Source organism: Scyliorhinus torazame, chromosome 3 (assembly GCF_047496885.1).
Source record: "Scyliorhinus torazame isolate Kashiwa2021f chromosome 3, sScyTor2.1, whole genome shotgun sequence".
Classification (NCBI taxonomy): Eukaryota; Metazoa; Chordata; class Chondrichthyes; order Carcharhiniformes; family Scyliorhinidae; genus Scyliorhinus; species Scyliorhinus torazame.
Genome location: NC_092709.1, coordinates 151926745 through 151942357, shown reverse-complemented (window position 1 = coordinate 151942357; position 15613 = coordinate 151926745). Strand labels below are relative to the sequence as shown.

The 15613-nt window shown below is 48.2% G+C and overlaps 1 protein-coding gene across 1 annotated transcript in view; it reads right to left on the bottom strand.

The window, feature by feature from the left end:
• The window catches only part of LOC140409540 (uncharacterized), an 81722-nt gene extending 76232 nt beyond the window's left edge, over positions 1 to 5490 (bottom strand). Inside the window, exon 1 of the mRNA XM_072497930.1 lies at positions 5361 to 5490. Coding sequence (XP_072354031.1) covers positions 5361 to 5415 — 55 coding nt within the window. The 5' untranslated portion in view covers positions 5416 to 5490. The remainder of the gene's footprint in view (positions 1 to 5360) is intronic.
• Between the last annotated feature and the right edge of the window lie 10123 nt (positions 5491 to 15613).

The window sequence follows — 15613 nt, the reverse complement described above, 5'->3', positions numbered from 1 at the left end:
GCAGTGGTGTGTTATATGTGGACTCTTCAGAGGCGGGGGCACATCCTGAATATTCAGCCATGAATCTCTGGAATTCTGCATCATCAAGACTGTCAGGACCTGAGGAATTAGAGGTTTCATTGAGGTGTTCTTGCTGGTGATGATCGAATCTAGAAAACTCAGGCTGTGTGAAACAATAGTCAAGGAATTCTTAGAACATTTTGACCGAGCATGTTGGGGCATGGTGACCCTTTGATCGAAAGCTAGGAGTGACTTTGAGATTGTCCTTTTATTGTTACCCACCTACCAGAAGTATGGCATAGAGTAAAAACATTTTGTAAGACATATTTCTGGTGCATTTGTTTGTTAATGTGTAACGTGCCATTTTATTTAATTTGATGCATCAATTACATGTTAATTAATGTTTGATCTGTTTTGATTTTAGTTTGTTACAATAAAAGCCTTATAAAATGAAGTGCTGTCCTTCAGTTATTTCCATAGTGTGTGGGGAATTTTTTTTTTTTAATGTTATCGATCTCTGTGGGGATTGAAACAAAGAAAACAGGGGTTCAGATTTTCTGAGCAACGGCAATAATCGCCAAATTGGGTAGGTGGGTACATGGGTACATGGGTGTGGTGGTAAGCGGATGAGGTTTGTGAGAGGCAGGTAAACGAGTAGTTGGATTGGGTCAGGGTACAGTGAGATTGTTTAGGGTAGTGGAGTCAGGTTGGGTCAGGAGTCAGTTGGGTGGTCGTGGGTAGAATCTCACAGAATTTCTACAGTGCAGAAGGTGGCCATTCAGCCCATCGAGTGTACACTGACTCATGGAAAGAGGACGCAGCAGGTCCCCACCAGCGGAAGTGCTTAGATCACGGACAAGGCCGAAGGTGTTCTCCAGGAAACCCAACTTATTTATAAGTTGCGAAAACAAAATGCTGCGGAGGCTGAAAATCTGAAGTAAAAACAGAAAATGCTGGAAACGCTCAGCAGGTTAGGCAGCACCTGTGCAGAGAGAAACATTTCGGGTCGCTGACCTTTCACCAGAGCTGGAAGATGTTGGAGCTGAACGGCATTTTAGCAAATGCGGGGGGTGGGGGGAGGAAAGAATGAAAGGAGATGGGATGAAGGGGAGGAGCGATTGAAGGACAGATGTTATGAGGGATGACAGCAGTGAGTGATGCTGGGCCAGTGAGGAGGAGTAGTAGTGTGTGTATGTATATGGGCATCCCACAAATCCGCCATAAATTGGAGCACAAATAACGCATTAAAATGAAACTCATGCAAAATATTGCAGATGCTGGAAATCTGAAATAAAAAGAAAGCGGTGGAAATGTTCGGCAGGTCTGGAAGCATCTGGATGAGAGAAACAGCTGTTTCAGGTTGTAACCTTTCATCCGCACTCTCTCCACAAGTGCTGCTGGATCGGCTGAGGATTTCCAGCATTTTATTTCCATTAAAACAAAAACTTTTAGTTTAACAAAAATGGTTCAGGTTTTCTCATGCTGCTGATTAACTGATGATTCTAATGCCTGTACGTCTTGCAAGTAACTTTAAAACATGTTTAAATTGTGACGGCATCCACTTTAATAATTTAATCGAAGATTTGAAGAAAAAGTATGCAAATGACTAGTGCAATATTATTCTACTGAGAACTACATCCCTTTTATGACCATTAAGCTCAATTGTTACTTAATCCCTAGGTTCGGTTAGTCAGTGCAATAGTTTGCATATCGAACTGGAATCTAAGCAGCAAAATGGGCGGCATAGTGGTTAGCACAGCTGCCTCACAGCTCCAGGGACCCTGGTTCAATTCCGGCCTTGGTTCACTGTGCGGAGTTTGCACTTTCTCCCCGTGTCTGCGTGGGTTTCCTCCGGTTTCCTCCCACAGTCCAAAGATGTACAGGTTAGGTGGATTAACCATGCTAAATTGCCCTTTAGTGTCCAAAAAGGTTAGGTGGGGTTACGGGGATAGGGCTCAAGTAGGGTGCTCTTTCCAAGGGCCGGTGCAGACTCGATGGGCCAAATGGCTTCCTTCTGCACTGTAAATTCTATGACCCTCCCTAGGCCCTAGACTCGACCCAAACCCCATAACCCAGTAACCCCACCTAATATTCTGGACACCAAGGGGCAATTTAGCATGACTAATCCATCTAACTTGCACATCTTTTGGACTGTGGGAGAAAACCGGAGCACCCGGAGGAAATCCATGCAGACACAGGGAGAATGTGCAGACTCCGCACAGTCACCCAAGGCCAGAATTGAACCAGAATCCCTGGCGCTGTGAGGCAGCAGTGCTAACCATTGTGCCACCTGTGCCGGTAGTTGGGTGGTCAAGAATAGTCAAGTTGGGAGGGTAGTCAAGTGGCCAGGAGGTGATCGGGGGTTGTTGGAGGGATCAGTTGTTTAGTTACCCAGCTGTTACCATTTCCTGGGTAACTATGGCAACTATAACTGGGTAAGACTTCCGGTGACGGCGGGCGGGAGGCGGCCGCACAATGGAGGGCTCCCGTTTGAGAACGGCATTTTCGGGGCTTTAAGCCCGGTCCCAGGGTCCACAGAGGTGGCAAAAGCAGGAAGAAACAGTGAAGGCACAGTGAAGAAAAATGTCGAGGGTAAGCAAAAAATCATCCGTAAAGAAAACAGCTGAAAGTCCATCGGGGAGTGGAAAGGTCACCGCGGGGTCACCAAGGAAAATGGAGGCTGGAGCACCAGTGGAGGCCGCATTGCTTACGGCTGAAGAAATGACGAAGGTGATGGCTGCGGAATTTGAAAGGCAGTTTACAAGATACATGGAGACAATGAGGAAGGAGATGAGAGAGGTTTTGAGTACGCTGGTGGAGGAGGCAATTTCCCCGATGATGACGGCGGTGGCGAGCGCAGTGGCGGAGGTGCGAGAGCAAGGGGAGGCGCTGAAGGAAGTGAAGGAGACATTATTGCAGCACGGTGATCAACTTGCCTCGATGGGGAAGCGGATGCGGAAGGTGGTGGACATTAACAAGGATCTGCGAGGAAAAATGGAAGATCTGGAAAACAGATCCAGGCGACAGAATTTGAGGATTGTGGGGCTGCCCAAAGGAGTTGAAGGACCGAGGCCGATTGAGTATTTTGCCGCGAAGCCGGCGAAACTATTGGAGGAGGGGGAGGATCCCTCTCGATATGAACTGGATCAGGCTCATCGGTCGTGGAGGCCTGTCCCAATGGCAAGTGAGCCCCCAAGGGTAGTGACTCTGTGCTTCCGTAGGTACAGTGTGAAGGAGAAGGTCCTGAGCTGGGCCAAGCAGAAGCGGGTGGTGCAGTGGGCTGGAGCTGGTATATGTGTGTACCAGGACTTTACGGTGGAGCTGGCGAGGAGGTGGGCTGCCTTCAACCGGGTGAAGAGGGCACTGTACATTAGCAAGGTGCAGTGCAGCATTGTATATCCAGCGAAGCTGAGGGTGACTTACAAGTTCAGGGACTTTTATTTTGGAACGGCGGAAGCAGCGGAGGAGTTTGCAAAGGCAGAAGGACTGTGGCAGAAATGAGAAATTGAGAAATGGCCATGTGCCAATGTGACCTCATGACTGACTGTATTTTCTTCTTTTTTTGTTTCACTGCGTGTGGGTGCATGGGCTAAAGGAGCCAATGTTGTATATATTTGGACAAGGGAAGTGATGGGACTTTCACTCGAAATGAGGGCTCTTTGGGGCGTAGGTGGATATGCGGGGTTTGTGTGCTAAAAGGGGATTTCTGGGCTTTCCCAGGGCCGGGCAAGGGGGAAAGGGACCCGGGCGGGGGCCTCCACGCTGGCCGGTTTGTGCTGGCCAGTGAACGGGAGTGAGGTGGGGGGAGGGGCTGCGGCCATCGGAGCCTGGCAGAACAGGGTCCGAGTGGTCTAGCCGGGGTGGAAAGTTGGGGGGAAGGAACCGAGGTTGGGGGAGGAGTTTTACAAGAGGCAGTGGACGGGAGGAGTTGGAGACTGAGGGGGGGGGGGGGGGTGTACAACTCTTGGGTATCATGTACGGTACTCTTTCAGAGATTGGATGGCGTTGAGTGGAGGTGGGGGGGGGAGGGGGTGTGGACTCTATAGGTCAATGGTGACCATGGGCGGTCCCGGACTCCTTTTTCCTTTTTCTCCTTTGTTTTTTGTTGCCACCGTGGGAGGGTTTGTTTTATTGGATGCATATATTGACAGGTGGGCCGTTGTTTGGGGTGGTGGGAGGATGGGATTGTTGGTACTGTTAAGGGGATTGATTTTGTATTTGTTACCGTTTACTGTTTGTGGGTGGGGTGTAAAATTTGAAGGAAAATGTGAAAATGGAGAATAAAAACATTTTTTTTTAAAAAAACTATAACTGGGTAACATGGGCAAGCCATGTGGAACAGTACCAAGTTTCCGATTTTAAATCATAGCTAGAGACATTTATGGGTGCAGGCAAATTGTCCATCAGTTGTTGAAAGTTTCCTGGCAATTCCCAGGTAGGTCCACGCATGAGGACTTTCACAGGGTCCCGACACACATCGGCAGATGCTTTGCACCGTCTAATCACTCCATAATCAGAAAATGCAACACACTTTCGGGGACTTTATTCACAAATTTCTTCTCGGAAGTTCGCAATCAGAAGAGATTTTTTTTGTATGCTTTTACAAATCAAATTATCTTAGTTTTTGGAGTTACAGACCGGTTTTTGTTGTTGTTAACAGGGTCAATTCTTGCTTCAGTCAAGTTCAGCAGCACATAGGGGACTAAATGGCTCTATAAGTAAGAATGTCCTTTCATCTCTGTTCTTAGTATGGCAAGGGACCTACATAAAGAGATCTGAGCATTCTCAACCATTAACTGAATTGATATGTCTCCACGATATAGATTTGCATACAGTTCAGCAGTAAGTGCCAATATCATTCAGAGGGGGCATAAGGATGGCTGGCACGAGAAACAGAGTAATTCACTTTGGTGTTGTGAGGAAGAGATGCTCTGATGATACTGGATTTAAGACATGTGCTGAAGATTTTGGGAGAGGAGTATATATTAAGCACATGTTGCATACAATAACCCTGAAAGTGCTGACAGTGAGAGACAAATTTGAAAAATGCTTCTGTAACACATGCATCTCTTACAATAACCAGAACACATGATTATAAAGTAACAGCTGAAAATACCATATATTAGTAATAAAATTCAGTCTTGGAATCTTTGAAAACAGTTCTGAAATAACTATTAGAACCCATTTTTCACAATAGACATTGATAATTTTTGCAAACTTCCTTATTGTGGCTGTATGCTCAAGTCCAAATAATCTACAGACATTGATAGCAAAAGTGAATCCAATGCTGACCATTTTCAACTCATCTCCAATTCGAGGAACATCCATTAATTCCAAATTTTGTTTTCTGTATTACTTACCAGTAACAGTAGAAAGCCAGGTTATGAGCTGGATACTTGAAACTTTTACTGTCATTGTGATCCGTAGTACAGTTCAGCTAAAGTAACAAGTTTCAAAGGCTCTAAAGAAAAGGCGTTGCTAATGTTCCACCTCACCACACTCCACTGGCACTTCCTATGGAGTCATTTCCTTTTCTTAAAAATAAGTTAGATTATCAATCTTGTTATTTTGGTTGTTTTTCTTTAAGTGAACTCTTATTTCTTTCCTTTTCTGGTCAAGCAAGTATGGTACTTCTAGATAACAGTAGCTATGTGGGATATGCTTGGTTGTATTTGGACTTGACTGAACATCTCAAGAGCAGATGTTTATCAATGGTTCACTGGGTCCACTAGAATCTGTGGCAGAACCTCTACATGTTCCCCGAAGAAAATTAATTTTGTTCCATTTCAGAAACAGCAAACTTTTTTTTTAAAAACAGAATTGCATCCACATTGATTTAAAATAAAATAATTATTTTTTAAAAATGTGTGTATGGTCTCATTCAAAAATCATGAGGCCCAACTTTAGCCCCAGGGCCAGGATGGATGCAAAGTCAAGAAAGAAACCATAAAACTATAGAATCCCTACAGTGCAGAAGGAGGTCATTTGGCACATTGAGTCTGTACTGATCCTCTGAAAGAGCGCTTACACCCAGGCACCCCCTCCCCCGCCGCCCTGTCCCCACAACCTCACTCAATCTTATTTTTGGGCACTAAGGGTCAATTTTAGCATGACCAAGCCACCTAACTTGCACATCTTTGGATTATGGGAGGAAACTGGAGCATCGGGAGGAAACCCACGCAGACACGGGGAAGGCAGGCAAACTAAACTCAGGCAGTCATTCAACCAGCCGATCAAGGGCAAACTTGAGAGTGCACTGATGCTGCATGGAACACAATCGATTCCAACGGAAAATGGTGTGGATTTCGCCGGGTCCGTGAATGACACTCAGGAGGCTGACGAGCTGCAGCTGCACATACACATTACACTCCTCGCACACACTTATCCCAGCCAACAAGATGGCACTGGTTGGGTTGGAGTGTGCCCATTCAGCTGATGGGTCGACTGGGGGGGTGGGGGGGCACCTATACGACCCATGGCACTAAGTTCAAAGTGGGCTGTTAGCGGTGTGCCCAGCTGCATGGCTGCCTTGCCGGCTGGGTCAATGGTGTTCTGTTCCCATCCACCCTGGCCCCACTCACGACCTCCTGGCCACCCCTCACCCCCCCCACCCGCTATTCACCCAGCCCTGGCAAAAGCCTCCCGGCCAGCGGCACAATTGTCAGCACACCATGGCGATGTTGGACACTTTCCGTACCCCCTCTTTCTCCCTCAGCAGCTGCCACGCCGGTTTCCTGATTTTTAAAAGCACAAATGAACCACGCTGTCCGGCTCTGGGCCCGTCGGAGGTGGAGAATCACGGAGGCCCCGGAGAATACCGGGTCGGGCCCGCTCATAATATGCAAACGGTGCCTACTGTATGTGCATTCCGGAATGCATTGATGCAGCTGTCTTGGTGCTGGAGCATTGGGATTTGGCATCCAAACGGCACCTGCCACGATCTTGGCGTCAGAACCGATTCTCCGCCCAATTGCTTTTCCTGATTTCGGCTTCGGCTAATGGAGAATCCCATCCCCTAACTTTGTTTAGAAATCATGGAAGAAAGTTAGTGATCAAATTCACCGGAGTTTGCTGATGGGCTTTAAAAAAGACATGGGGCGAAATTCTCCGGAAACGGCGCGATGTCCGCCGACTGGTGCCCAAAACGGCGCCAATCAGACGGGCAACGCGCCGCCCCAAAGGTGCGGAATGCTCCGCATCGTTGGGGGCCGAGCCCCAACATTGAGGGGCTAGGCCGGCGCCGGAGGAATTTCCGCCCCGCCAGCTGGCGGAAACGGCCTTTGTTGCCCCGCCAGCTGGCGCGGAAATGACATCTCCGGGCGGCGCATGCGCGGGAGCATCAGCGGCCGCTGACAGTTTCCCACGCATGCGCAGTGGAGGGAGTCTCTTCCGCCTCCGCCATGGTGGAGACCGTGGCGGAGGCGGAAGGGAAAGATTGCCCCCACGTCACAGGCCCGCCCGCGGATCGGTGGGCCCTGTCGCGGGCCAGGCCACCGTGGGGATCACCCCCCCGGGGCCAGATCGCCACACGCACCCCCCAGGGCCCCGGAGCCCGCCCAGGCCGCCTTGTCCCGCCGTTCAAAAGGTGGTTTACTCCACGACGGCGGGACAGGCAATTTATCGGCGGGACTTCAGCCCATCGGGGCCGGAGAATCCAGCGGGGGGGCCCGCCAACCGGCGCGGCCCGATTCCTGCCCCCGCCGAATATCCGGTGCCGGAGACTTCGGCAACCGGCGGAGGTGGGATTCACGCCGGGTCAGAGAATCGCCGGGGGCTGGCGTGAATCCCGCCCCCGCCGGTTGCCGAAGTCTCCGGCACCAGATATTCGGCGGGGGCGGGAATCGGGCCGCGCCAGTTGGCGGGCCCCCCCGCTGGATTCTCCGGCCCCAATGGGCCGAAGTCCCGCCGATAAATTGCCTGTCCCGCCGGCGTGGATTAAACCACCTTTTGAACGGCGGGACAAGGCGGCCTGGGCGGGATCCGGTGGGGTGCCCCCACGGTGGCCTGGCCCGCGATCAGGGCCCACCGATCCACGGGCGGGCCTGTGACGTGGGGGCACTCTTTCCCTTCCGCCTCCGCCACGGTCTCCACCATGGCGGAGGCGGAAGAGACTCCCTCCACTGCGCATGCGTGGGAAACTGTCAGCGGCCGCTGATGCTCCCGCGCATGCGCCGCCCGGAGATGTCATTTCCGTGCCAGCTGGCGGGGCAACAAAGACCGTTTCCGCCAGCTGGCGGGGCGGAAATTCCTCCGGCGCCGGCCTAGCCCCTCAATTTTGGGGCTCGGCCCCCAACGATGCGGAGCATTCCGCACCTTTGGGGCAGCGCGATGCCCATCTGATTGGCGCCGTTTTGGGCGCCAGTCGGCGGACATCGCGCCGTTTCCAGAGAATTTCGCCCATGTTTATTAAAGAAGTAAAATTCGCTATATTACATCAGACAAAAAAGTTAGAATGGTCTTAATGCCAACACAAAAAGATTATTCAAATATTCACTATTCCTTTATGCAAACAGGGGGCTGGATTCTCTGATTCTGAGACTAAGTGATGACGTCGGCGTGGGAACAGTGGTGTTTTCCGACCGAAATAACGGTGCAAAACGGCCACCGATCCCCCTGTCTGGTGAGGGGTTAGCAGGCATGCACCCGGCTGTAGCTGTGGGTACGGCCAGAGAATTGCCGGGTCCGCGGCCGCGGATGCGCACGACGGCGGCCTGCAGGGGCCGCGCCTTACAACATGGCGCCGGATGTGTGGACCCGGCCTGGCCAAATAGTGACCCCCTTTGGGCAGGCTCGTCACCCCTGGACCACCCCCACCAGTACCCCCAACCCTATCAAAGCCCCCCTTGCCCGCGGGTTGGCTCCCCGCCCGACTTAGTCCCGAAAGAAAATACCACTCACGACCGATGCCATCGGGGGCAGAGCATCGGGGGGGAGGGCCTCAGGAAACATCCTGAGGCCGTCCCGACGACGTGTGGCGTACTCCTAGAGTATGCTGCTTTGGAAAGGGCGGAGCATCGCAAATGTGGCGCTGTCCCCGATTTTGGCGCCAACGTGGATTTCGGCATCGGAGACCGGAGAATCCCGCCCAATATATTTACAACACAAAAAAAATCAGACAGATAAAAACAATTTACAATATCTAATTTATACTCTAATATTCAGAGCAAATATGTGGTACATGTGAATTAATAGACAAACTGTGGTCATACACACCACATGCCAATGTAAACTACAGATGTGACCAAAGCAGATTCCATGAATCTCTCAGTGGTCCACACAAACATTTGTCACATTGTCAGCTGACGAATCTCATGGAAACTTTGTTTTTATCACAAGGTTTCCATCTCCACATTTGAAGATCTTGCCTTGGCATTCTCTTCAAACATTACTCCCACTTGGACAGCTTCAAAAAGGATCCATCTCCAGGGTTTCAGACTCCAACTTCCAAGATTACATTCTTTGTTTCCCCTGGATCTCCTATAACACTCAAGCTTCACATTCCAAGCACAATTTTAGATCTTCAGCTGTGCAAAGCAAAACATCGCTGCACCAAAAATCCTACAGTAAGGCTTCACCAACCTTTGTCTGCCTCCTCTAACCCTGCAGGATTTCTCTCAAGCTTTCTTTCCTTCAAAAGCTGTATAAGGCTCTGGTCAGACCCCATTTGGAGTATTGTGAGCAGTTTTGGGCCCTGTATCTAAGGAAAGATGTGCTGGCCTTGGAAAGGATCCAGAGGAGATTTATCATAGGCTTTACAGTGCAGAAGGAGGCCATTCGGCCCATCGAGTCTGCACCGGCTCTTGGAAAGAGCGCCCTACCCAAGGTCCACTCCTCCACCCTATCCCCACAACCCAGCAACCCCACCCAACACTAAGGGCAATTTTGGATACTAAGGACAATTTATCATGGCCAGTCCACCTAACCTGCACATCTTTGGACTGTGGGAGGAAACCGGAGCACCCGGAGGAAACCCACGCACACACGGGGAGGATGTGCAGACTCCGTACAGACAGTGACCCAAGCCGGAATGGAACCTAGGACCCTGGAGCTGTGAAGCAATTGTGCTATCCACAATGCTACCGTGCTGCCCTTTACAAGAATGAGCCCTGGAATGAAGAGCTTGTCGTATGAGGAATGGTTGAGGACTCTGCGTCTGTACTCGTTGGAGTTTAGAAGGATGAGGGGGTATCTTATTGAAACTTCAGGATACTGCGAGGCTTGGATAGAGCGTTCGTGGAGAGGGTGTTTCCACTTCTAGGAAAAACTAGAACCAGAGGACACCATCTCAGATTAAAGGGACGATCCTTTAAAACAGTGATGAGGAGGAATTTCTCCAGCCAGAAGGTGGTGAATCTGTGGCACTCATTGCTGCAGAAGGCTGTGGAGGCCAAATCACTGAGTGTCTTTAAGACAGAGATAGATAGGTTCATGATTGAATGGCAGAGCAGACTCGATGGGCCGAGTGGCCTAATTCTGCTCCTATATCTTATGGTCTTATGGTCTAAATATGCTCCATCCAGCTAACTTCTTAACCAGCATCCTATTGCTCTGCTCATTTCTTTACACTTGGCTTCTGAGACCTCTTTTTTCCCTGTCTTTGTCACACCTGGGACATTTTTGGGGGACCTTTCCCTGTCCCCTTCCTGCTCTTCAGGATACATTCTTAAGTAATGGCTCTCTGGCTCAGGTCACCTGACCTGTAGTCGCACACAGTTTCACTGCTTTCCTTCTGCGCAAGGCTGGTTCCCGGCCTGAAGAATGTAAAATATATGAACCTCACATGTGTGGCAACTTCCCGGCTGGCTCATGGGCAGAAGGCTTGCTGGGAACTGGAGTTTCTGACCTCCGAAGTAAGTGCTTGAGTTTCTTAACATTTTACTCTTCCATTACTGCCAACAATGCAGAACAAACCTGGCTTATTGCACCAAAACCCCCTCTTCACTCAAGTTGGATCCAAGCTTTTCATCTTGAGGGTCAAATACCCTCTTTGTTGAGTTTTGTCTGCAACTAGTTTCAAAGGAAGGGGGATTGTGAGAGCAGGTCTTCTGGTGAAACTGTGGATGGGTGGAGTGACCATGACTAACAAGAAAGATGTAAAGAACCGGCTGTGAAAAGGCAACTCTCAGTTAGAACCAAGACTATATGAATCAAGATAGAGTCAACTTTCTAGTCAGAAGCTGACAACCGGCCTCCCTTCCCCTTCAAACAAAACCAAGGCGTGAATCTGGTGTATGTTATTCAGAATACTCTGGGATATTTTGTTGTTTTGTGCGATTGAAGGAATATAGGAACATAAGAACTAGGAGCAGGAGTAGGCCATCTGGCCCCTCGAGCCTGCTCCACCATTCAATGAGATCATGGCTGATCTTTTGTGGACTCAGCTCCACTTTCCGGCCCGAACACCATAACCCTTAATCACTTTATTCTTCAAAAAACAAGCTATCTATCTTTATCTTAAAAACATTTAATGAAGGAGCCTCTACTGCTTCACTGGGCAAGGAATTCCATAGATTCACAACCCTTTGGGTGAAGACGTTCCTCCTAAACTCAGTCCTAAATCTACATCCCCTTATTTTGAGGCTATGCCCCCTAGTTCTGCTTTCACCCGCCAGTGGAAACAACCTGCCCGCGTCTATCCTATCTATTCCCTTCATAATCTTATATGTTTCTATAAGATCCCCCCTCATCCTTCTAAATTCCAACGAGTACAGTCCCAGTCTACTCAACCTCTCCTCGTAATCCAACCCCTTCAGCTCTGGGATTAACCTAGTGAATCTCCTCTGCACACCCTCTCGTGCCAGTACGTCCTTTCTCAAGTAAGGAGACCAAAACTGAACACAATACTCCAGGTGTGGCCTCACTAACACCTTATACAATTGCAGCAGAACCTCCCTAGTCTTAAACTCCATCCCTCTAGCAATGAAGGACAACATTCCATTTGCCTTCTTAATCACCTGTTGCACCTGTAAACCAACTTTTTGCGACTCATGCACTAGCACACCCAGGTCTCTGCACAGCAGCATGTTTTAATATTTTATCATTTAAATAATAATCCCTTTTGCTGTTATTCCTACCAAAATGGATAACCTCACATTTGTCAACATTGTATTCCATCTGCCAGACCCTAGCCCATTCACTTAACCTATCCAAATCCCTCTGCAGACTTCCAGTATCCTCTGCACTTTTTGCTTTACCACTTATCTTTGTGTCGTCTGCAAACTTGGACACATTGCCCTTGGTCCCCAACTCCAAATCATCGATGTAAATTGTGAACACTTGTGGGCCCAACACTGATCCCTGAGGGACACCACTAGCTACTGATTGCCAACCAGAGAAACACCCATTAATCCCCACTCTTTGCTTTCTATTACTTAACCAATCCTCTATCCATGCTACTACTTTACCCTTAATGCCATGCATCTTTATCTTATGCAACAACCTTTTGTGTGGCACCTTGTCAAAGGCTTTCTGGAAATCCAGATATACCACATCCATTGGCTCCCTGTTATCTACCGCACTGTTAATGTCCTCAAAAAATTCCACTAAATTAGTTAGGCACGACCTGCCCTTTATGAACCCATGCTGCGTCTGCCCAATGGGACAATTTCCATCCAGATGCCTCGCTATTTCTTCCTTGATGATAGATTCCAGCATCTTCCCTACTACCGAAGTTAAGCTCACTGGCCTATAATTATCCGCTTTCTGCCTACCTCCTTTTTTAAACAGTGGTGTCACGTTTGCTAATTTCCAATCCGCCGGGACCACCCCAGAGTCTAGTGAATTTTGGTAAATTATCACTAGTGCATTTGCAATTTCCCTAGCCATCTCTTTTACCACTCTGGGATGCATTCCATCAGGTCCAGGAGACTTGTCTACCTTTAGCCCCATTAGCTTGCCCATCACTACCTCCTTGGTGATAACAATCCTCTCAAGGTCCTCACCTGTCATAGCCTCATTTCCATCAGTCACTGGCATGTTATTTGTGTCTTCCACTGTGAAGACCGACCCAAAAAACCTGTTCAGTTCCTCAGCCATTTCCTCATCTCCCATTATTAAATCTCCCTTCTCATCAAGGAAGTTTTATAGGATAAGTTTTTTTAAAGTCTGGATTTGAAATTTTGTTCAGCTATGCAAAAAGATTCCGCAAAATAAGCCAGCTTCTTGATTTGGCATTAACCTTGTCTTACCAGAGTGTTCGTTAATTTGAAATTAAAAAAGAAAATGCTGGATAAACCCTGCAGGTCTGGCAGCATCTGTGGAGAGAGAAATACAGTTGACATTTTGAGTCCATGTGACCCTTCTACAGAACTGGCTTTATTAATTTTGTCTATCAAAGAGGTTGATGAAACACCTGTAAACTGAGTGGTCATGTGAGAATGTGGTGACATGGCTACAAGGAGTGAATATGGGTTCTGGGCAGCACGATGGCACAGTGGCTAGCACTGCTGCCTCACAGCTTCAGGGTCCCAGTTTCAATTCTGGCCTGGGGTGACTGTGCGGAGTTTGAACTTTCTGCCCGTGTCTGCGTGGGTTTCCTCCGCGTGCTCCGGTTTCCTCCCACTGTCCAATGATGTTCATGTTAGGTGGATTGGCCATGCTAAGTTATCCCTTAGTGTCCAAAGGGTTAGGTGGGGTTACTGGGTTAGTGGGATAGGGTGGAGGCATGAGCTTAAGTAGGGTGCTCTTTCCAAGGGCTGGTGCAGACTCGATGGGCCGAATGGCCCCCTGCGCTGTAAATTCTATGATCTATAATCTACAAAAGAGGTCTCGTGGCAGGAGCGCGGAGGCAAGACCCGGGCAAAACCAAGTGTTGTACGTAGCTGTTGAGTTTAGGAGTAAACTGCCTTTGTTGGAGGTCCTCGATGTCAGTGATTTAAGAAACCCGCAACATTCTAAAGCACCCATGCAACAGAAATATGCGGTTCAGAATACAGCTGGGTGGTGTTACATTGGGCAATGAGAATCGAGTAAATACAGCTTATCAGAGAAGTTGCCATCACTTAACCCAAGAAGATATCAACCAGCAGGCCCAACTTCTGTGACAACCTATTAAAAAGCTCTGATTTTGCCTGCTCTGCGCTTTTGTGATGACATTCTGTACAAGTTGCCTGACACCAGTGGGGTTCCCTACATCGAAAATGGAAGATTAAGTTCCAGCCAAAGTGAATATTAATGAGGAAGTTTGTGCTTTGCTTGAATTTAAACACCACATGTGCAGTGCAATAATCTCACCATTTCAAAGGGATTCAAAGAGAAGCAACCTTTTTCTCTGGCAGCAAGCTGCGTTGCTCATTCTTTCTGCTTAATACATTATTGCAGTCAAATAAAATGTGCACTTTTCATGTAGAAACTTGGCTCAGGAAAATGGACCTCCTGTAGCTATTTAGATTGGAAAACAAATTAATTTTTATTATGAAATCCTTATAACCATTTAAAAGACTGTTGCACTGTCAGATACACAGTAAGGGTTATCAGGCTGGCAGCCTGTTGCAAATTTGCATATTTGTGAGAGTTTGCAATGTTAAGATGTGAACTTCTGACTTACTGAGGAATGTTTAAGTTGTCATAATATACACAGTTCTGTATCCACCTTGCCAGCTCACCCCTGATCCCGTGTGACTTCACCTTTTGTACTAGTCTACCATGAGGGACCTTGTCAAAGGCCTTACTGAAGTCCATATAGACAACATCCACTACCCTACCTGCATCAATCATCTTTGTGACCTCTTCAAAAAACTCTATCAAATTAGTGAGACACGACCTCCCCTTCACAAAACCATGCTGCCTCTCACTAATACGTCCATTTGCTTCCACATGAGAGTAGATTCTGTCTCGAAGAATTCTTTCCAGTAATTTCCCTACCACTGACGTAAGGCTCACCGGCCTGTAGTTCCCTGGATTATCCTTGCTACCCTTCTTAAACAAAGGAACAACATTGGCTATTCTCCAGTCCTCCGGGACATCACCTGAAGACAGTGAGGATCCAAAGATTTCTGTCAAGGCCTCAGCAATTTCCTCTCTAGCCTCCTTCAGTATTCTGGGGTAGATCCCATCAGGCCCTGGGGACTTATCTATGTTAATATTTTTCAAGACGCCCAACACCTTGTCTTTTTGGATCTCAATGTGACCCAGGCTATCTGCACACCCTTCTCCAGACTCAACATCAACCAATTCCATCTCGTTAGTGAATACTGATGCAAAGTATTCATTTAGTACCTCACCCATTTCCTCTGGCTCCACACATAGATTCCCTTGCCTATCCTTCAATGGGCCAACCCTTTCCCTGGCTACCCTCTTGCTTTTTATGTACCTGTAAAAAGCCTTGGGATTTTACTTAACCCTATTTGCCAATGACTTTTTGTGACCCCTTCCAGCCCTCCAGACTCCTTGCTTAAGTTCCTTCCTACTTTCCATGTATTCCACACAGGCTTCATCTGTTCCCAGCCTTTTAGCCCTGACAAATGCTTCCTTTTTCTTTTTGACGAGGCCTACAATATCTCTCGTTATCCAAGGTTCCCGAAAATTGCCGTATTTATCCTTCTTCTTCACAGGGACATGCCGGTCCTGAATTCCTTTCAACTGACACTTGAAAGCCTCCCACATGTCAGATGTT